The following is a 23571-nucleotide window of genomic DNA, read 5'->3' on the forward strand; positions in this document are numbered from 1 at the left end:
TCTCCATGACCAGGCAAGTCAACGCCGTCTCCTCGTCGTGCTTCAACATCCTGCGCATGCTTCGGAAGATATTCTGGTGGATCCCCACAGAGACCAGGAAGACCGTCACCCAGGCCCTCGTCACCAGCCGACTGGACTACGGCAACGCACTCTACGCCGGAACCACCGCCAAGATCCAGAAGAGACTCCAGCGCATCCAGAACGCCTCAGCCAGACTCATCCTCGACATCCCACGACACAGCCACATCTCCGGACACCTAAGAGACCTGCACTGGCTCCCGGTCAACAAGAGAATCACCTTCCGCCTCCTTACCCACGCACACAAAGCTCTCCACGATCAAGGCCCGAGCTACCTCAACAACCGCATCAACTTCTACGCTCCCAAACGCCACCTCCGATCTGCCAGCCACGGCCTCGCCGCCGTCCCACGCATCCGCAGAGCCACTACAGGAGGAAGGTCCTTCTCCTACCTGGCCGCCAAGACCTGGAACTCCCTCCCGGCCGACCTGCGCCTGACCCAAGACCACCTCTCCTTCAGGAAGAAGCTCAAGACCTGGCTGTTCGAGCAGTAGCGGCACCCCCCCCCCCCCCCCAGCGCCTTGAGACCCCACGGGTAGGTAGTGCGCTCTATAAATGTCTTGATTGATTGATTGAGGCTCACCTTTTGGGCTAACACCCTGAGTGGCTTCCTGTGAAGAGAAGGTAAAACCTGGCCCTGTAGCAGGCTGCTATGGTTCCCTAGCATGTGGGCCATTCACACTACTCTAAAAGGAGGGCAGAAAGTAGTCTAATGGCCAGTGAGGCCAGTCAGGGGTCATGTGTACCCTATATGTGGGCTCGGTTCTTATTATACATGGAGCAAGCGTTTAGTCTATTAAATAAAATAAAAAAGTTTCTTTGTACAGCGGAAATGCTGAACTCTTTTATAAGAGCACCTTCTAATATGTTATAATGAAGAACAAGGCGGCTCCATAAAATAAAATATTTTCCTAGCATCATACAATTTTAGACCAGTTTATGGTCAAGAACACTATAGTTAGGTCGAGTAGATTAGTCAAGTCACTACACCTGCAGGCCTAGTAACAGCGTTTTTTAGGCCTACCAGGGTACCATATGCTAAGGATTTATAAGTAAGTCAGTTTCTGCCACATGGAGATAGCCAATTCAACATATACTTTGTAATGGGTTAGAGCACTGGCACCGAGGTCTGGATAGCAGGTCTCAGTTCATTCTCAAGAGTAAAAAAACCAGCAGTATCAATCCAAAAATGTGAAGGTGAACATGCAAAACGTGGTATTTCCGTACACAAAGTATTTTATATTACCCTAAACTAACTATCCTTTACTTACAATACTATCAATAAACCGACCTTTACCTTCTCAGGTTCATTAATTTACCGTCCCCTAGGCCCTGCCACGCAGTTCATACAGACCCTTCCTGGTTTTGTGGCAGACACTGCCTATTATCTGGTAACTTCGCTGTTCTAGGTGATTTAAATTTGCATCTAGAAAACTCCAACTGTGAAGAATCCAAAAACTTCATAATGGACCTAGCAACAGTCCAATTAACACTACACGTCGGAGCCCCTACTCATAAGCAAGGCCACCTTAGAGACTCAATATTCTCCAACATACCTGAGCTGACCACAGGGCACCCACTAGGGATCCTATAGTCTGATCTAATCCCCTTCCAACTGTGTAGTACAAGTACTACATTCACTGCGCCTCACCAGTGAAAACTTAGACGCAGCTGGTCAAAAATGGACATAGGACTGTGGGAGAACATGATTACCCAAGGGTGTGGAACTCCTATAGCACGATGCCCAGGATATATTGTTTGGGGTCAAGGACAAGCAGTTTTCATGTTTATTTTGTTTGTCCTTGGGACAAGTAGGCCCAACCCGCTGCAGCACAAACCCTTTGCCTCCCGTTTACAGCACCACATTATGGATCAGGAAAGGGCACTGTCTGCAGTTAAGGTAATATTTGTACCCATATGTGAATGCTGTTAGAACTTGTATTTGTGGCTCATTAATACAAAGCATTTATTATTAGGGTTAGCGCTCTAAGGAAATGTGGTAAGCTCTGCACTATTGACAGTGGTTCCAGTATTAAAATGTGTACACACGTTTGCAAAGTTTAACAATATAAAGCTACATATTATGCTTCCAGGATGCTCTCTGATTAGATGCAAATATATGCAAAAGCTTAAAATCAAGATTGATGATTCTTAGCTTTTAACATAAAATGTTCATCAACCCCTTCCACGCGCGGGTAATTCTCCCGCTCGTCACGACCCTGCCCACCAATTTATTCTTCCACACAGGCGGGGAATCAACCACGTGTGGGCAGGCCGCCACGGTTATGACGAGCCCAGCAGGTCATGAGCACAGCTCCACTGTGCCTCATGACGAGCTGGGCTCGTCATGAGCACCGAAGCAGTTAAAAATATACTAGGAACACACTGTGAAATTTCAGGTACCATTTCTTTGCAGCCTCATTTAGTAACGTGTTGATGTATGCTAGCATTTCCCACAAATATTCATTATAGAAAATCAGTGTAACCAGTTGCAACAAAATTATAAGAAATATGAAAATAAACAAGCATTGGCAAAGCTAACCGGTATGACATTGGTGGTCGGCCTTTTGATTATGTCAATGTGTGTCTTGTTTTGATATGGGCTTTGTAGAAAATAATTATTGTTGTAGGAGCTGGTGGGCCATCATCATTATAACATTGGCAAAAGCTAAAATATTTTGGGTCTCCAGAACTACACATTACCAAAGTAGTTCCTGGCACTGAACAAAACTAATTAGGGTGCCAACATGCTCCTTGTGAAACAGCAGAATGCGGTCACTCACAGTGCAGCCAGCAAGCAGATAGAGAGAAGGAATTTTTTTTTTTTACATGCCAGACCTAAATAGGGGCCCAATTCTTAAAGAAAGTCACAATATTGCACCTCTGGTACATTCCCTTGTAGTGGTGAAGATTCCATAAATTCACAAGAATTCGTACTCCTAAAAAAATATTTGTGAACTGCATTTTAGCAGTGGCAAATAATCAAGTGTAGATTTCCTCATGTGAAAATCTGTTGAGCTGTAACAAGTTCGCTTTCCCACCAACTACTTATTCCCCCCAACCCTGGAAGAAGTTTTACTTCTGCCCTTCTCAGGAGTAAACATACAACATCTCTCTATATGGGAAAATATTAGAGACAAGCTGATGAAAACCCATGAAACAAGCACGTTAGTAGGTTTGCACAGACTCAAAAGGGCATTTCAACCATAGGGAACTATTCCTTACCGCTACCTTAAGCCCCAATAAGTAGATCTGTGGAAATGTGGCAAAATAAGGAAATTGCTAGAATTTAAAGCTCACTATGGTATGAGCTCTAGGATATTCAGAGAGTCTATTATCAGAGCTCTTATATAATGCGATTGCTGCCATAATTTGTTGCCGCACTACATGGCACCAAAAGGGACAAGTGGATTTTGTTACAGGACAAGTTGTTTTATGAAGCAACCTGTCCCATGGACAAGTGGATATTTTAATCAATTCCACACCACATTACCCCTCCCTCACCTGAAATGGTTGGATATTTGGCAAGCAGATACAGCAAATTTGAAACACGGATGATGAAAGCTAAAAAAAATAAAATGCTCCTCTTACACAACAGAACGCCAAGTGTCATATAGAGCACCATGATTCACACTGCATCTCGTAAAAGTGATGAAGGAGCCAAAAAAGGTAGAAAGGGTCTCGAGAAAAAGCTACGATGTATCTAGCAAAGATAACTACAAGGCGGCAGTAAAAACATATCACTATACTATTAGAAAGAGTCGACGACTTTGTCTTTGAGATTGAGATTGACAATGGGCAGATTCCTCCAAAGAATTGTCCCACCTTGTGAGTAGTCTAATGCAACCCGCAAAAAGCAAATCAGACCCCTGCCTCAGAATCCAGATGCAACGTGCTGGTCGACTTCTTGTTAGAGATGGTTAATGATATCCTCCTCACACTTGGGGCTGTTTATTGAGCAGTTACGTCTTGCCAATTGTGCTACCAACAATTGCGCAGTTGAAATCTCCCATGAAGAGAGTGAAAAATAGTAGTAACAACTATGCTGAGAGATATGTTCAACGTTTCATTCAAAGCAGAAATGGTTCCTTCTGCCTGGAAACCTGCCAATGTCAAACCATTACTATAGAAGCCTTAGGTCGACCCCCTAAAATGTGAAAACTACAGCCTTATCTCCCTCCTCCCAGGAACTAGTAAAATTCTAGAAACGTTTGTCAATAAAAACCTCTCCGGACATCTACAAACAAATGCCATCTTACATCTGTCTCAGGCAGACTTTAGACTAGGTAAGAGCACAGAAACAGTACTGCTTACTGTCATGGAAGAGCTCAGAGCTATCCTGGATAGGGGTGAGACAGGACCCCTGATCCTGCTGGATCTGAGAGCAGATTTTGACACTGTCTTCCACCCAGTACTAGAAAAAAGGTTGGAAGAGGCCGACATGGCGGAACAGCACTAAAATGGCTAACCTCCTTCCTACAAAATAGAGCCTTCCAAGTTTGAGGAAGCCCCACTTTCAGAAGTTCACTCCCTTAAATTGTGTTGCTGTCATGATAAAGTTGATTAGCCCATGCTGAATTTAATTTCAGATTTGTGAAAGAAATACAGGTCTTGAGGGAGCTTTTCTAGATTGATATGGAAATATCACCAGTGATCTTGAGAGCGTTTTGGAAATATGGTTATACCTGGTGCGTCTTTATCCAGAAATATTTGATAACATGAATACTCCTATAGAGAAGACAAGACAAGACTACAAAGAGGTAAATCTCCATCAAACAACTGTCCTATATGAAGCAAGTGCTTCTTTGTTTGACGGAGATGTTCTTATATTCCTCAGCATCAAGAATGCGCCACCAAATCAGAGCAAAATGCGTTAGGGGGCCACTTGGCAAAATGGCAGAAAGACCATGGCATACTAAGGAAGGCGGGGCAAAACGGGAAAGCATCCAAGTGATTACTACATTTGCATACTCCTAGCAATTTAAAGGAATAATAATTTGTCCTTTACAGAAGTGAAACTTCAACGGGGGCACCTGCTGTGTTTATATTTGTAATTGACTCCTGTTGAGGTTTAATTTCTGTGAAATGAGCATCAGGGCCAGCACGGCCCCGGGGATCCCATCCCCCGGGGCAGGCCACGACAATGTGTGAGGGGGGCTATGTAGCCCCACAAACCGATTTTGGCCCTGGGGACCCCATCACCCCAGGGCCCAGAGGAAATTTAAATAGAGAGGGGGGCCATGCAGCCACCCCTCCCGAACCGATTTCGGCCCTGGGAACCCCATCCCCCGGGGCCTAGCCACAAATAAATGGGGGAGTAGAGGGGGCCGGGATGCCCTCCTATCCCAGTTTTTCGGCCCCGGGGATCCCATCCCCCCCGACTGCCACATCTCACTGTGTCACTCAGGACACCCAGTCTGCAAGGGACCGCAGACCCACTTTTTAATGGTTTTTGCAACACCAGGGAGGTGGTGGTCACAGGGGTTCGGGAGGCTCTCTCCCTATTAATTTTTAGGTCTCGCCTAGCGACGCAGTGCATGCGCTGCTCGCCTTGGCAAGATCTATTGTCATCGACTTGGTTGCCGAAGGGGGACAGGAGATGTGCACTTGCCCAGACAGCCGATATGCACACTCATGCCATTTCTTCTCTGGCGATGTCAGATTGCGGCCGGACAGCAGATGTGCACACTCACGGCGTCTAGTGTGCTTCCACCACGCTTTCACATTTTGCACGCTCAAACAATGCCCCGCTGCACTCGTGACGGCTCCGTGGGCTGAATGTTTTATAGTACCGGGAGGGAAGGGCTGTGGAAGGAGGCTCCAGCGAGCATCCGTCCGGGCTGCATCTGGCTCCCTGACCGGCACCGCAGCCTGCAGAGGAAGCAGCAATGCCGGGTGCCTACTATGACGAGAACCTCTTTATATTTTATTTTACTATGTGGGAAGGGAGGCTGCCTGTTCGTTAGCCAGGAAATGGCCTTCCTTGTGTGTTGCTATGCCAACTGCCTGCAGCCAAGGTTTTCCATAGTAAGCACGATAATGTCATTATTTTGGGGCTATTGCGTCCTGGCATGATATCTAAGGGCGTTTGTTTGTGCATGCGCGCTCGCTCCCTCGTGTTAGAGAGTGACGGCCAAGTACATGCATGTCTGGGGTGCGAGGGGCAGGCGTCATTAAATTAAACGCCCATCAGTGCCACGCGACTGAGATTAATTGTGCACACTGGGTGAGTCGAGGGAAGCAGGGATCGCTGGTCACCTCTTTGCCAGTATCATTAAAAGCCACAGAGGAGGAGGTGGTCCCTGTGCTCACGCTCTGCCTGGGGCTGGGATTCCGATTTTTGGTCCTGGCTGCTGCGCGTGCGAGGCCACAGGAAGGGAGTGACTGCGACTGCACATGAAGCTGGAGCAATAAAAATGATCGGCTGGAGGCTGGTGCCTACGCCTTGACCAATCTGCCTAAGCACATGTATATGTGCGTGAGTGAGTGTGCACGCGCACCCTCAGATATTCAAGGAGTGCACACTCAGATCCGCGAAGAGGAGACTTGCTCGGCTGTACCGCATTATTCACCCGGCTTAGATCGTTTCTGGGCATTCAGGAAGCGCTCTAAAGAGGCAGAAGAGCGCTCTATGAGACCGTCGTCCTACAATGGGAGCCGTACAGAAGACGTGTCTAACTAAAAGCGGCCGGACCCTGCTGATAACCCCATTCAGGGCCCTGACAATGGGTTAAAAGGGGGGTCTCCTGCAGAGAGGGGGCCGAGCGAAATTAGGGGGACCCTCCCGCCGCCCACCTGTTTAACATTGGTTAAAGCAAATACACCGCGTGTGAACCCTCCTATAAGACCCCCGGCGGCGGAGCGAAAATACGGTTTGGGGACTTCATCTGTGAATCTCAATCAAAAACCTATAAAATGAGGGGGTTCGGCTGTAGATGCCACAGTGAGTCCTATAGGAATCAACACAGGGCAATTCACTTATGGGACTTCGCCTCGTACAGGTTTTGCCCGAAATGACGGATTAGTAATACATTTTCCAAGTTTAATTTGTAAAGCTGAATGAAAGTTTCGACATGTATATGCAGAAAATGGTAGGGTTTCAGAAATGCGTTTCTTTTGTAAGAACAACGTAATCCTTGATTAACTAGTTCTTATTAGACGCTGTTATTTACTGTGAGCTCTGCGTTCCTCTCATTAGATCCTTGCAATGCGCTGTAAAGCGCTTCGATACTCCTTTTATGTCCTGGTCCACGCTATATCAACAACTGTTATACATGTATGATATAAAAAAATACTTATAGTGCCTGCGAGTGAAGATGCATACACTAAACAACGCAAAACTTTGGGACGAGCCATCCTAATAAACAAACATGCACACGGGTGTTGCTGTATTTATCCCAACAGTCCAGTATAGATAACTTGAGTATTCACTGCTTACTGCCTCACTACTTCCATGTTGCAGTCATTCGGCCTCCAAACTGTACTGGTCCTGCCAGCACAGGCCTGAACCCAAGGCACAGACACAGATCATGCTTTACCCTCACAGTCAGAACTGACTGGAGCTCAGTTTTCTGCCACCCTGCACGTGCTCTTTCACTTAAACCGATGTAAGCATCAGCCACCACCTGTACCTGCTGGATTTGGGCAGTGAGCAGAGATCTAAAGTACATCCCCAGGGTAGCGCCATCTTGAGTTGGGGTAATACTTGTAAGGGCGCGGTCACTTCCATGTTGCTAGGGCAGATCTCTCTCTGGCTATCCTATGGCTCGCTGTGAGTGATTTTGTCCGTCAACCTCTCCTGCTCACTCTCTCAGCATGCGCCTCTGTTTTCACGTGTCTCTCTTTGTTGTCTGCCTTTCCCTGTTGCCACTCTGCCGGTCTAGGTCTCTATTTCTGTCTCACTGATTCTCTCTCTTGCTCTGTCTCCCATCTCTCCCTCACTTGCTTTCTATGTCTCTACCTGTCTGTCTGTTAATCTCTGTGAGTCTGTGTAAGTTCCCTCTATTCTTTCTTTCTCACTTCCTCTCTGTCGCACTCTTTTGCAATATTGTATTGTAATTGTATTTCTATAGCGTTTAACACCCCTGATGAGGCATTTAACAGCTAGCACTATCACATCGAGCTCACTCCAAAACACATGCTCCCAGTCACGGTTGTCTGTCATCTTAGGACACGCAGGGCTCTCTTCAAAGGTCACGCACTCACATAACGGTGCCTGCTGAAGACTCGTACTCCCACCAGGCTGTTTTCTGCGGACACGCACTCTCACTCCAGGCTGACTTCTAAGACCACGCACTCTCACTCCGGGCTGGCTTCTGAGACCACGCACTCTCACTCCCGGCTGATGTTTAAGGGCACGCAATCTCACTCCAGACTGACGTTTGAGGACCCACACTCAAACCGCGCTCCTTTCGGAGTACACTCAAACAAAGCCGGTACAGAGGACACCCTGTCTTACTGGACCCCTTCTGAGGACGGGGCATACATGCCGGGGTCCCTTCTGAGGAGGGATGGGACTTCACTGGGGTCTGTGAGGTTTGTCTCCACCTGCAGCAGGGCGCAAGCACCAGAACTGTCCCTTTTTGGGGAAAATATTTGTAGACATTGCCTTTCATCATTTACGCAAGTTTCAGCTATTAACATTAAAAATAACAATGCCTTTTCTTTTTGTTTTTAAAACATAAATAAAAGGCATTGTCATTTACAATGCCAATAGCTTAAACTAGTGTTAAGGCGAGACCTATTGCATTGCAAATGCTTGTTATTTATAGCCCCAGAGAGGTGGTAGTCTCCGGGACCACCGCACACACACCCACATTAACACTGCCATATGCCCCGGGGAGGTGGCTGTCCCCTGGGAATAAATAAGCCCTCGGAGGGGGGCCTCATGTACCCGCCCTTCTTATTCTTGAATGTCTGCATTCTCCGGGACCTGGCCCACCCGGAGGCAATATTAAAAGCAAGCGCAGGAGACCGTGCTTGTTGTCGTTTTCTTTTTAATTCACTGCAATATGTCAATATTTGCGAATTTCACTGTGAATTAAAATAAAATGCTTTTTTGCCCTGCCGAGGCCCCAGGGCTCTGGGGTTAGGGTATTCGTACTGTGCCCTCTTTTCGGGCTGTAGTCATGTTCAAAGGCCCGAAGGGAATGAACATGTGAAACGCACTTTTTTTGACCCCCCCCCCCTTTTTCTCGGCCCCCACTTGACGGATAGCCCCAAAAGTTTCCGTGCACAACTAGTATCACCGGGTAACTTTTTTTAAAAAGTTTGTGAAGATTTGTCAAACGGCGCCAAAGATATAGGCAAACCAAAAAACGCTTTGGAAACATGGTCCTAACTACAACTTTGTACTGGCGCTCATTAGTAGATATGGATATATATGCAAAGGTTACCGGGACATTATAGTTGGGAAATACAATTGCAAAAACATAGAAATTCACTGAAAAAAATCTAAGGTTACAAGGACGCTAAAGTTAGGTTCAGATTTTACACATACAAAATCATAGAAATTCAGCATTTATAGTTGTACTGATCTCAAGAAACTATAACTCATGCCCTAAGGTAACAATAACTCACACACCTGCCATGCACAGTTTTCTCATCAATAATTTTATTGGAAATATCACAGTGATATTATCAATGATGTCATAGAAGAGGTAATGACTTATATGGGATAATTAGCAGTGCATGGCAAGGGCACGAGTTATAGTTTCCTTATGGCCCCCTCTCCCTTTTTAAGTACGGAGGGGTGGGGGGGCACCGGGACTGAAATCGACCTGGGGAGATGGGCCATGTGCTCCCCACCTCCCCATAATAAAAATATAAATTCTACCCAGGACTGCTGGTCAGAGGCTTTCCGCTCGATAAAGTAATCGGGTCCTTAGTGCATAGCAACAACCTTTCCAAATATAGACCACTTTCAGTCATACTTTTGTGCTGATAAGGCACTGAAAATATTTGGCGCCACCAGGTGATGTGGAGTCTAAACATCCATTACATGGTTTGCACTCAAGTTCTCAGCCTCACTAACGCACTGAAAGACACCTTTGAATATAGCGGAAGAGGTACTCATTGGAAAGAAAGCAATCCTTGTGTAAAAACTGTTTGGACCTCTCAGCTTTACAAAATACCATTTAAGGAACATTGCTAACCGACTTTCCTAGGCTGCACTATCAATATCTTAAATGTACTCCGTCACCACATCATGGCTATTGATCGACATTAAAGGATATCCTTAAATAGGTTATTTTCGAATATAGACTGCTATCAAATCTTTGCTATGGTCTCTCAATATTGTCTATCCTCACCCCCAATCTGAAAATTCTTCCATACCCTCATTGCACTCTCATTCGTGCATACAGTATCCTCTCTTCATCGTTACTTCTTTCATTTTAAGTAAATAATAAAGACCCTGAAAGCCACTAATAATGCTTTCCTGATATATTATTTTTTATACGGTTTACAGATACGATTGCAACTGTAAGTGCTACATTTCAGAGCAAAGGATGCCTAGTGTAAATTTACAGCCAAATTGGAGGGCACTCTGCACCGTAGATTTTGATTCAGAGCCCAGTCTCAAAGTCCAACATGTCACTGAAGTAGGATTCCTCATTTTTACATCACAGGTCAACTAAAAGACAAACCAGAATCTACTTCTGGCAGTAAATGTAATTCAATCTATTGATCCCACATACACCGGCTTCGCCAGATAAGAATAGACTGACAGGCTCACAGTCAGGGAAAAGGGGAAGCTCAAACCGCAACCATGGTACTACAATTGTGGTTATTTGTTACTTCCAGCCCTGAGGAAGTCGCACAGTTGATTACCATAGCGACGAAACGCGTTGGGAATGGAAGACTTAGAAATAAAAGAAGACTAAAAGATAAGGAGCCCAATTGAATTTTGTGTTATCTTAATAACTTTTATACTATATATGGACATTGAGTGTGTGCATCAGCACAATTTGTCAAACCGCAACCATGTCACTTGTTTGTTGTAGAGAAAACATAGATGGAGCAGACATTTCATGCTAGGGTGATTGGCAGTATACAATGGCACTATACTTGCACTGTTCCCTTTCAAACAAAGCATTTGATGGACCAATAATACAATGACTTGAATCTATTCAAATCAACGTCCATGCCATGACTTTACATACCCAGGGAATCAGACATACAGATATGCACTCATTTCCTTCACCTCCCCCTCCCCCATCGCAATGATATCTTGATTGAGAGGTAATGGATCATGGTAACAATGTGCTGGTATCATCACCCCTGTATTTGAAATGTAAGTTCATAGTGGGAGTCATTAAATCTAACACTCCGAGAAAAACTTTTTACAGAAGTGAAACGGGAGGGGAAGGGGGATGAAACCTGAATAAAGTTGTATAAACCAACATACATTTAGATTTAGTTTAATGGGGAGAAAAAAAGGTCACCAACTAACCTTGCCATCATTGTCAAAGGAATCGAAAAAAACGCCAACACCGTTCCATAAATCAGATGCCCCAAAAACATCACCGTCTAAGCCTTGTGCTTCGGTAAACCAAATTGCCTGTTAAAAGCAGCAAAATACAAATGTAAAAATAGAGTTTCAAAACAAATTATAATACTTTGTATTTCAAAAATCCCAATAGCATACCAATCCATCAGCTCCCACTCTTCCTCTTCCCGTCACGCGGAACGTTATTTCAACCTCCCAATTCTCGAAAGTTGATTTGCTTTTCGTCCACACTGATCCTTTCTGACTTTTTAACGATGGAGTTATGCGTACCTGATCTGCACTGGGTATGGCATCTGGAAGAAAACATTGGTCAGTACAAGGATAAAGTAAAAACTGCAAGATACAAATAAAAAGGTACAACAAATGGTAACATTGAAAGGCAGATGGAAGATCATTGAACCACATTATTTCACTATAAGACCTTAAAAACTGTAAGGTTAACTTAACTGCCTTTTGTGGCATTCATTATCATACCACACCACTCAATGGCATACACCGAATCACTCTCCTAAAAATTAAAGTTTGAGTTATCTTGGCAAGGATACAAATTTAAGCTAAGTAGCTCACATGCCGATCTGTGCAGCAAGTGTATAAGGAATGTAGTAATTTGACAAGACCATACATTGTAAACTGATAATTATCCAAATATCTCTACTATAACTACCTTTTGAACCTACTGCGGTGTCTTGCTAATTTTTGAGCCTGCATGTCTGCAATTAGTGCATCAAAATTGTAAGACTGTTGTAACACACTGCATGAAAAAATACCAATTTTTGTATGCAGATATATATCTACATGTAGATATACATTTACATACACAGTTCACACTTGTGTTGTTTTTTACTTGCTACGTTGCCCCAGTTTTGCAGCAATATTAATATGTCTTCTGTACAGCGCTGTAAAGGAGCTCTTCGCATTTCTGCAGTCCTGTTTAAACACTGGGATCTGCTTGCAGAAAATGTGGTACCAGGGGCAGTTGCTGCGGTGCAGGGGAACCCCAGCCCTCGGTAGGGCCACACTTAGTCCAATGCCTTTGTAAATCTGTGAGGTAGCCAACCTAAGTGAAATCTTTTGCCCTTTTGGGTGTTGGGTGGGGGTTGACCGGTAGGTACAGTTTTGATGTATGCCACTCTGTGGCACCCTACGAGCTGCAGTTAAGTGAAGTGTCTTGATGCACCATGAAAGGATATGGACAGAGGAATTCAGGGTAGATTAGAAAGGAGATTCAAAGACTGTTATTGCTGAGAAATTGCCCCATTTGCAGTGAGTGAAAGGTGTCTGAAGAGCTCAGAAGAACTTCGGTTACGTTAAGGCTCAAAATGAGGAACTGATAGTTCACAGAAATGGACTGAAGCTATCGAAGGGTCATTAAAGAAGGTCTGAACTAGGGTGATCAAGGCAATGTGGCATGCTCAAAAGACAAATTAGGTGTTTACGTGGCTCTGCAGTCTAGCTGGGTGAGTGTATTGATATAAGAGCCCCCTGAGCGTCTGTGAGTTAGTCAAGTGTCACTCGGACTGGCTTCGAGTCAACATATTTTGGATCAAGAGCAGATTGATTGTTTGAAGTTTACAGCCTGACTGCTGTAGAATTGGTCTGAGCACCATATTTGGGTGGATTAAGGGTGACTGAAAAACTAGTGTATGATCTTAAAGTCAGTTTGGTTGCCAATGATTGCATGTTGGATCACGAGGATTGTCAGAGGGCTGACTTAGGGTGGCGGAGTAATAGCTTAGGATGTCTTAGAGTTGATGAAGTATCTATGGAGGGTCACCTGAATTTTGAGCACTGGCTGAGGTAATGTGAAAATCACTTAATGACTCACCAGACGTTCTGTGATGGATGGTGATGGATTGGAGGATCCACTTCACATCTGCCATAATTCTGCCTTGCTAACCACAGGAGGACCCTTCCGCCACCTTGAATTTCTACTGCTCAAATTATACACGACATATTTGCGAGGCGACTTGCATCGACTTCTGCCTCTACTGTGTCTGTTTTGTGAGAGAGGAAAGCGGACACTGCTGCAACATCTGCTGTACCTTATCTGTGGCCTTCAATGCTGCACCTAGTTGTTGTGTGTTAGGTGACCTTGCACTGCGCTCCTAGCTGTGCTTTGTCTGTTCAGTGTTTTTGAGGGAAGCTTGAACTGCAGCTGCTACTTGTGCTGTACACGCCATGGAGCACAATTTACATTGTATGTTTAAAGAGTATCAGTGGGCCATGCACCACAAAAGATCATGTTTATTCTTGATTCTCTTAAATTTTAACCCCAAACATCGCTTAACTACTAATAAATAATGCCAGCAGTATTCAATGTTCCTCACTAAACATTTCAACAGGCTATGCCCCTTCTGGGGTCCAAGCCTTTTTATTTTCTTACACTCAAGTTGAACATGGCATAAAAAACGTCTGATGACCACTACCTTAAATAGTTACAAATATATGCAATCAAGCAAGGTAATTGCGTTGACAGTGCCTTCCTCAGTGCATACTGCAATTATACTGGGTGAAAAATGTTTTACGTGAATTCAAGGATCTCAGAATACTCACAGTATGAAATAGATAGATCCTATAACAAGGGAAATAATACAGCATTTTTGTAGTAGGGAAGCACTCTATTTTGCATAGCAGACTCCTGAAGCAAGGGCTGATGTTCTCACAGTAAAACTAAAACAACCAGAGAAAGCTGAATAATCAAAAGCAGGTCGGTAGCACACTTTATAAGGGGAGGTGGAGGGGGGGGGGATTTTTCCTGTATTGGAAGCATTTAAGCCACTGACGTGTTTAATTTAATTACATGGTTTAATAATATATAGCTGGGTATCAAATTGCCAAAGGAGGCACGGGATCCATCCAACTTGAGGAGAAGGATGTGTTCGCATCAGTAAAATACAGTGATGCTCCAGTTTGAAACCTCTGAATGAAAAAATATTAAGAAAGTAAAAGTGTAAAACATATCAAGGACAAGGAGCTGCACTGAGTGATTAGTAATCACCAAGGTGCATCAATCTGTAGATGCTTTGTAGGCACTCCAGTCTAGAAGAAAGGCTCTCCGAAAAAGAATCTGCTCCAGTGATTCTGTCTAAAGAGACTGTTCTCCAGTGCTCTGACACCAACCACATACACGCAGGCTGAGAGGTGGCTCAGGATGACTTTGACTAATTAAATCCAAGTCGAGATGAAACCAAACTCAGATTTGTGGGGAGCGTCCAACTCACGGGCACGAGCTTTACTTTCCTCTCTGCTCTCTTTTGCTAAATGAACAAGACTAATGTAGGTCCGCGACTGTTAAATTCCAAAAATGCACCACGTCCTTCTGTCTCTTTGGCAACCTGCAGCCGCTCTACTTCAAGCCTCGAAACGTCCTTCCTTGGGCACACTGGTGATTAAGATTCAAGTCAAAATGTACTTTATTCGGTTAACAAACAGTAACCATAAAAGCAACAAAATTACAAATACAATTAAAAATAACTCAATACATAGCTGCTATTACAGGGGAGAAGTGCAGATTAAGATTATTAATTGAAGGTTGAGGCCGGGAACCTTTGACAGTCAATAGTTTCAGACCAGACCTCTTCAGTGTGTTTTTCACGTGCTAAAGAAGTCAACTCACTCTATAGACATAGGAATGAAAATACAATATTCAAGGTTGGCATGTGTGTAAAATGACAGTCTTACTTATGCAATACAGGCCTATTTAAAAACATGCATCTGATGGCATGGGTGGCGGGACTGGCTGCCTCGTACTAACCGGCCTCTGAAACTTGGGGAAAGCGTTGAGGTAGGTGGTCACATATATGTTAAACGGTCTCATTCAAAGCGTGATGACTGAAACCAGCTCTGGTTAATCAGCAAACAGAACTCCACATACCTAAACTTGGAGGCAACAATTACAATGGAAAAAGCAAAACTACAAGTTTCAAAAGGAAGATTGTTGCTGGCTAAAAAGCATAGGCTGGACAAAGGTGCCACACATGACAACTGAGAAGCTGGCAGCAGGCATCAGGTCGGATGTCAATGAAATACCCCCGGAAATTCCACTCTAGAAGAAATGCCACCCCTCCGGTTTTTTCATGCCAGGTCGGTCTCTTATAAGAAGCAAATGTCCCCTTTTCAAGAAAGGTAACATTCATAAACACCAGGATTTTAGAGGAGAATTTGAGTCTCAGTGTGTTTAAGCTAATTATCTTAATCATGTGGCATAGTGAAGTATATGTCACTTGGCCCATGCGATTAGCCTCTTTGATTCTTGCATTTTTTTATAAGATCAGTTCGGGGTGCTCTCCTTCTCCCCTCTTGGTTCCAGTGTAAGACAACCCAACCCTACCCAATCCCTTAAGTTCCATAAAAATGCTCTACCCAGCTAGTAACTAGTCTGCAGTGTCTGTCCATCACCCCCAGATCTTTCAGGACGTTGCTCTTGTTCTTGTGCTATACAATACACATGCAATCCCAATATACAATTAGCATTGTCACAACCAGGAAGAGACTAAACACTAATCAATGTCCCACAAACCCCCACCCACCCTCATTCCATTGCAAGTAATTTATCTGTCCCAAGTAAATGTCACTGGGCTCAATTATGTCTCATTTTCAAACTTCCCCTTCACTGTTCGTATCCAAGGTGCCTGGGGTGTATCCTTGGCACATATTTTGCCAGGATCTCTCTCTCCAGCAGATGTGAGCTAGCTTCCACTCTCTCACTGTCCACAGCCTCTTTCATTGGTTTTGTTTACCTTCATCTTCATGTCACCAGTTAAAAATGTTCTCTTTGTGGTCTTGGATAGGTCTTTGATGGAGCATTTTCATTTTTGATGTCTGTAGAAGGCATCGAGCCAATCATGGTCAGGGTTCCCTTCACCTCATTGTGTGATATTGTTGGCCATGCCAGGTGAAAATCAGGAGGAATGGGTGGCCCCATCTGTACCCCACTCCTTTCATATAAACTTTCAGCACCTTGTACGAGGGCCTGCATATTCAGTACACAGTATTGGGCGTTATTTGTCTGCTCCAAGTTGGGCCTACTGTAGTCATAAATCTACACCAATCCTTCCGTATTGGCACCCATCCAAAGATCCAGCATTTGCTGGACACTCAATCAACCCGTAGGCAGCTGTCAGACCAAGTTCCAGGAGGCCGTTGTAAAACAAGCATTTGCAATGCAATAGATGTAGCCTTACTGAAAGTTTCAGCTATTCATGTTGCAAATGAGAATGTTTGTTAGATTTTATTTTGTTAAAAAATATCACAGCATAGCATAAGTAATAAAAGAAAATCCACAAAGCAAGAAAAGGGGGCAGTACCACAGGCTGTTACTAGGCGTCTTTGTGGAGTTGTAAAGGGACCTCGGTTAGCCATATAAGGTACTGCACCCTTACTTATGCTACTGATGGGATATTTTTCAACAAAAAAAGCAATAGGTCTTGCATTAATTAGCTTGACTTGGAGCTATTGGCATTGTTAATGGCAATGTCTTTTACCTATGTGTTATGGAGTGTATGTATGTGGTGTGTAGTGGAATTATGTGGGTTGTATTGGATTAGTTAGTTGTGTAATTGTATGGTGTGGATAGGATTTGTGTAGTGGAATTAAGTGGCATGGTGTACTATGGAATTATGTGGATAGTAATTATGTGGTTTTTAGTGTACTGGAATCATGTAGAGTGGGATTCTGTGTTATGGAGTGTGATTATGTGAAATGGCATGTAGGGGAGTTTAATTATATGGTGTGCTGTTAAATTCTGTGGCATGATGTGGAATTGTGTGGTGTGGATTGGATATGTTTGGAGTGGATTGTATATATGTGGTGTGTTGTGTAATTGTGTTGTTGAGTTGTAGTGGAATGGTGAATGGGAGTGGAATAATGTGGTTTGGTGTTGAATTATGTGGTGTGCATTGGAAATATGTGGAGTTGAATTGTGTGGCGTGGAACTGTGTGGATAGTGTTGCGTTTTTGTGACGAAAAAGAACAAATAGTTAATAGCTAAGCCACAGATCTGTGTGTTTAGGTGGTAAAAAGAGAAAGAGTTAGAGGTATTGGTGTTGTAAATGTAAATATCTTACTTATGTGTTATGGACTGGAGTGGATATATGTGGTGTGTAATGGAAATATATGAGTTGGATTGGAATTGTTAGTTGCAGCATTGTTGTGTGGCGTGGATTTGTGTAGTGGAATTATGTGGCTTGGTGTGCAGTTGTATTATGTGAATAGTAATTTGGTGTTTTTGACTGTATTGGAATGGCTTTTTGTGTTGTGGATTGTTATGTAATGGAGTTTAATTATGAGGTGTGCTGTTGAATTTTGTGGTATGATGTTGAATTCTGTGTTCTAAATTTAATATATGTGGTGTGTTGTGGAATTGTGCTGTGGAGAGGAATAATGTGTTTGGTGTTGAAATATGTAGTGTGGAATGGATTTGTGTTGAGTTGAATAGTGTGGCATGGAACAGTGTGGTGTTGAGGGAAAATATGTTGAATGGAATTATGTGGCATGGTGTGGAGTGTATTTATGTGGATTGTTATGTGTCAGAGGGGATTTATGTGGAATGTATTTATGTGGTATGGAGTAGCATTCAATTAGGTGGAGTTGAATTATGTGGTGTTGAGTGGTATTATGTGGATTGTAATTTTGTTGTGTGGAATTGTGAGGCTCTGAATTGTGTGTTGCGGAATTCTGTGGCATTGTTTTGATTTATGTAGCGCTGAATACTTGTTTTCTATCAACAGCAGTGCTGACTGAGTACATATAAAAACGCCTTCCCTTTAAAAACAGTGAAAACATCACGCAAAAGCTTCAGAAAACAATGTTAACATTCATACAATTTCTAGAAAGAAAGCTACGCAGTTTACAATTCCTGAATGAGCAGAATTTTCTTTTATTCTAGTAAAGGAGGAGACCTTTTGTAGGAACCTGTGGGTTATGGTTGTTTGCTTGTAACAAATAGCCCTGATGCATTGGTTACATATAAAAAGCCCTGTTTACAGGTCTTATGTTCCCTTGGATTTTAAATTATATTGTAGACACTTTAGAATTGTGTCTAATTCTAAAGTGATTAAAACAGCAACATTTTTACAAAAGCAGCACACTATCTCATATCAAAGAAAAAAAGCCTAGGACAATATCACAAATATTTTTATGATAGGCTAGTAGTGTTGGGATTATCCCGTAATGTTTGTTAAAAAGTAAATATAAAAAGAAATGGATGATTGACAAAAATTCCACAAAGTATCATATTATAGTAACAGGAAAGCAGCACATGTTTCTTGAAAACAGACATAGCCTTTGATTGCTGATCCTTATCTTATCAGGCCTGTCTCCTTCCTCCCGCACCCATAGCAATATTATAGGTAGAGCTATTGGTATTGCTCATTATTTTTTTTTTGTATCCCTAAATAAATGGCATTGTCATTTCTATTGGCATTAGCTTTTTTTTGCATATGTGATACCTATTGCATTAGCAGAGAAAGAGTGAGGTAGTGAGATAGAGAGATAGAGAGAGAGAGTGAGGTATTGAAATAGAGAGTGAGGTAGTGAGAGAGAGTGAGGTAGATAGAGAGTGAGGTAGTGAGGGAGAGGGATGTTGTGAGGTAGTGATATATAAGCATAGAGTGATGTTGTGATGTAGTGAGATAGAGAGAGAGGCAGTGAAAGATAGAGTGAAAGTGAGTTAGTGAGATAGAAAGCGTGAGGTAGTGAGATAGAGAGTGATTGAGGTAGTGAGTGAGAGTGAAGTTGTGAGGTTGTGAGCTAGAGAGTGAGGTAGTGATGTTTTGAGAGAGAGAAGTTGTGAGATAGTGAGGTAGTGAGATAGAGTGGAGTAGTGAGGTAGAAAGAGTTATGTAGTGAGAGAGAGTGAGGTAGTGAAACAGTGAGGGAGAGGGATATTGTGAGGTAGTGAGATGTAAGCAGAGTGGTGTTGTGATGTAGTGAGATAGAGAGAGGTAGTGAAAGAGACAGTGAAAGTGAGTTAGTGAGATAGAAAGAGTGAGGTAGAGAGATAGAGAGTGAGTGATGTAGTGAGTTAGAGAGAGAGTGAAGTTGTGATATAGAGAGTGAGGTAGTGATCTTTTTAGAGAGAGAAGTAGTTGGAAGTGCATTTGCTCTGAGCTCATTCACGAATACAAATAAGTGTTACAGTACTTACATTTACATTGTAATTGTGTTCTAAAGTGGAGAACATGGACTTTCATTATATTTGTGCTGAAGAATCGTTTGTGAGAGGCAGATAAACTAGTCTGCTGACCTTTAGCAGAAATATGGATGTCTTGTGTGTAAGACTAAACAAGTATTTTTCAGTCTCTCAACAAATGTTCCATATAAGCATAATGTAGCTAATCGCTGAGGTGCCTGTCATCATTTGGAAAAGATATGACTTTTAGATGCCAACTATTAATATAACATATTGTGCTTACCACGGACAAAGTGCAGTGGATAAATGGGACCCTTCGTTTTTGAGCTGAATAGCACGTTGGAATGGTTACTCGTTGCATGGCATGTGCTGTTGCATCAAAATCTGTATGAATTTACGTTTGTGATGCCTCATTTCAGTCTAAATAACATTACCATTGCCCGTGTTTACGAGTTGTGCATTGAAATGCTTTCATTCTGTTAGAAACTTCCGGCTTCGAGGATAAATAGGATATGTAAAATATTACTCACAAAATCCCTATGCAAAGAATTGTTGAGAATTCTGTGGTGCTTCTTACTTTAGGTAGAAGTTTAATAGAAAATTATGTAAATGCAGAAGTCTGTAGCCCTTCCTCCTTACACCATGCTTGGGTATCACGTGTGTATGTCTTGTCGGTATCTTTTATTTAGTTAAAGCAAGGCAAACCAAGCTAACTGGTTCAGTCGGCGTCTTTAAGGAGAGATTCTATCTGTTGAGTCATCCCTACCTAGTATATACATGCAACGAGCGCCATTTTACTGAAAGGCAGGGATAATCAAATGCACGAGCCTGCATTCACTTGAGTAATTTATCATCACAGCATTTGCATTCCTGCGTCCTGCTTTATCCATTACTATTCCAACTCTCGTCTCTCAACACAGGATTTTCCTTGTACTCTAAAGGCTAAAGATATGCCAGAATGCAACTGCGTGCCCGAATACGTTTCTGTACCACACTGCACAGCGCGTGACACTAGTTTCTTAAAAACATAAATGTATGAGTTGGAAAGGCAAGTCAAGAAGTCTTATCGATTTTTTTTTTCTTCATATTTGATACACAGAGCGAAAGAAGAAACATTAAGTAATATTTAAACAAAACCCACTAGACTTGCTCAGAAACAGTTACAGCTGCATCGTACTTGCGCCTCTCCCTCCATTCTGAGGTTAGCCGAAGAGCTTCGGGTGTTTCTGTGGCCCGGATATTCGGCTCTTCCGTGCTCTTTCGGCTGTCTCCGACAGTCATAGTTTCTCTGGGGGAGCTCACGGGGCTCCCGGTTGTGCACGATCCCAGAGCTGTTTGCTGCTGGTGCCGCGGCGCGGACGGCACTGGAAGATAGCAGCCGGGCTGAGGGTGGAGCGCAGCCACCGGGATCCTCGGGAGGAGGCTGTCGGTCTGTGATGCGCACAGGGCAGCCGGGCATGGAGCAGGCTGCACCTGGGAGCTGTGTCACAGGATTTCCGAGCCCGGCGCCGCCCGCAACGCCCTCGGAGCTTCGCGTGATTGCTAAAAAAATGGCGGATGGAAGCTTCCAAACTTTTTCGGATTCTAGGGCGTGTTCCTGCTGTTCGAAAAAGGGCGTGGCTAAAAAGTGGAAAGAACAGCACGGAACACGCCCCCGAATCTGAAAAAGACGGAGCCTATTTGGAGGGACGGCTCTCTCCTCCAATGGCTGGCCTCCGTTTAGGAAGCCAGCCAATGGAGGAGAGCCAAAAAGAGAGGCGGGCTAAATAGCCACTCTAAGAAACATTAAATCTCCAGACTTCCGGTTCTGCCTTCGGCAGACCGGATGGTCCCTCGACCTAAAAAGCATTGGGAATGCAATAGGTCTCGCATTTGTTTAAGTTAGAACCTTTGGCTTTGCTAATGGTATTGTATTTTAGCCATCTGTTATTGAGTGTATGTATGTGATGTGCAGCGGAATTATGTGGGTTGGATTGTAATTATTAGCTGTGGTATGAAACAGTTAGGAGGAGAAGACCAAGAATCGGGAAGGAGAGTGAGGGAGAGAAGAAGAACAGCATAAGGGACAAGGAAGGAAAGTGAGGAGGAGAGTAGCATAAGGCAAAAGAAAGGAGAGTGAGGAAAGCAGCATGAGGGAGAAGGAAGAGTGCGAGGAGGAGAGCAGCCTGAGGTAGAAGGAAGGAGAGTGAGGAGAGCAGCATGAGGCACAAGGAAGGAGAGAGGAGGAGAAGAGTAGCATGAGGGACATGAGATCTGTGAGGAGGAGAAGAGCAGCATGAGGCAGAAGGAAGAAAAGTGAGGAGAGCAGCATGAGGCACAAGGAAGGAGAGGGCGGTGGACGACGGTGTGAACTGGGTCTTAAGGGGCACCAGACGAGTATGTTTTCAATTAGTGGCGAAATGCCCTTGGTACGTTTTACAAAGAAGCCACAGTGCAACATTTCCCTTCAGTAATCAGCTCTACTCACGGTCAGCTGCGCCTCGATTCTGCACCAACCCGTGCCTTCTTTCTTTGGCACACATCTCTCGCGGCCAGAGGTCTGGGAGTTGGCTGTTTTGGGGGTTCACTGTTCCTCTGGTGTGCGTCAAACATCGATGGGTACCTGGCTCGGTTACCCTAGAGCTCCGTGACGTATCAGTGTATTATTTAACACATGGCAGATTCGAGCGGATATCGTTTTCCACTGCCCGAAAGTGTCCGGAGAATTTGAGCGTGCGGGACTCAAAAAGCCTTTCTGCTGTAATGTATCTGCAGAACCATTTAGTCTAATAAAAGGCGTCGCCAAAGGCGGACCAGACCATGAGAAAAGTGAGATTTCCCGATACGTACGTGCCTCTGAAAGGTCTGTAGGGCTGGGTCAGAGCCAGCCACATGGCAGGCTGTCTGGCATTCAAGCCAGATAGACGCTCCCACAGTTAGACATTTTAAAGCGCACAGAGTGCAGTTCCATTGGACTCATCATGTCTGTGAAGCCCCTACAGAGGCAAGAGAGGTGTAAGGGACCACAAAACCTCTAGCAGGGCTCTTCAGTCGCCCCCTACTACCCCCCTCGTGGCTTATCAGCATCACACACAGTATTAGAAATATGCGGTCACAATTCCTCATCTGCCGCGCTTTGTAACCCTTCTGCTCTAAGCCAGAAATTTGTGCAGGTGAGGTTAATGGTGCAAATATTTACTATGGTCTGGGTAGGGAAGTGTAATTCCTGGCCCGCAGGTCCTTTACAAAAGTGTATTTAAAAAATGCACTTAATAGAGTGAAAGAATGGGGGAGGGACTGCTCAAAAGAATGCTTTGTGTGAAAAACAAGACACAAACGTGCATCGAGCACTTACACAAGCATGAAGCATATCATTAAAAAGCGCAGCCGAAGCAGACCACGTTGAAAGTGAAAAAAAAGTGCTTACAGACTTATGAAGGAGACCGTCTAACGTCGCATGTAAACGATACAGTCTGGGTGGGCGGGGCCAAGAGGAGGTAGGGCGGTAACAAGGAGGGACTAAGAAGCCTCCTTTACAATGAAAAGCCACTGTTTAGCAGGAACGATGACGCAAGCCAATTGGAATGATGGGCGGGGTTTCAAGTCCCCTTCTCAAATCGTACCGATCACAATAAGCCTCGCAGGGCGAGGAGCGCATGCGCGCTCCAGTGCTAGGTCTGCAGACTACAGACCTAAAAAGCTTGTCAGTAGTGTGAACACTTAGCAATAAACTCTACTTAAGAACAACAAAATGCTGGCTTTCACAGAGCAATGATATTTGTATTTTCTAAAGCTTTGTGTTCTAGCAACTGAAATGTGTGCTGAAGAAAAACACTCCCTTTGCATTAAAGCCAGAAAACTGCATTACTGCATT

The 23571-nt window shown here is 43.9% G+C and overlaps 1 protein-coding gene across 1 annotated transcript in view; it reads right to left on the reverse strand.

The window, feature by feature from the left end:
- The window catches only part of LMAN1 (lectin, mannose binding 1), a 249386-nt gene that overhangs the window by 198030 nt on the left and 27785 nt on the right, over positions 1 to 23571 (reverse strand). Inside the window, exons 2-3 of the mRNA XM_085630506.1 lie at positions 11726 to 11880; positions 11531 to 11638 (exon numbers count right to left, since the gene is read on the reverse strand). Of these exons, the coding sequence (XP_085486632.1) occupies positions 11531 to 11638; positions 11726 to 11880 (263 nt within the window). The remainder of the gene's footprint in view (positions 1 to 11530; positions 11639 to 11725; positions 11881 to 23571) is intronic.

Source organism: Triturus cristatus, chromosome 2_1 (assembly GCF_964204655.1).
Source record: "Triturus cristatus chromosome 2_1, aTriCri1.1, whole genome shotgun sequence".
Taxonomy (NCBI): domain Eukaryota; kingdom Metazoa; phylum Chordata; class Amphibia; order Caudata; family Salamandridae; genus Triturus; species Triturus cristatus.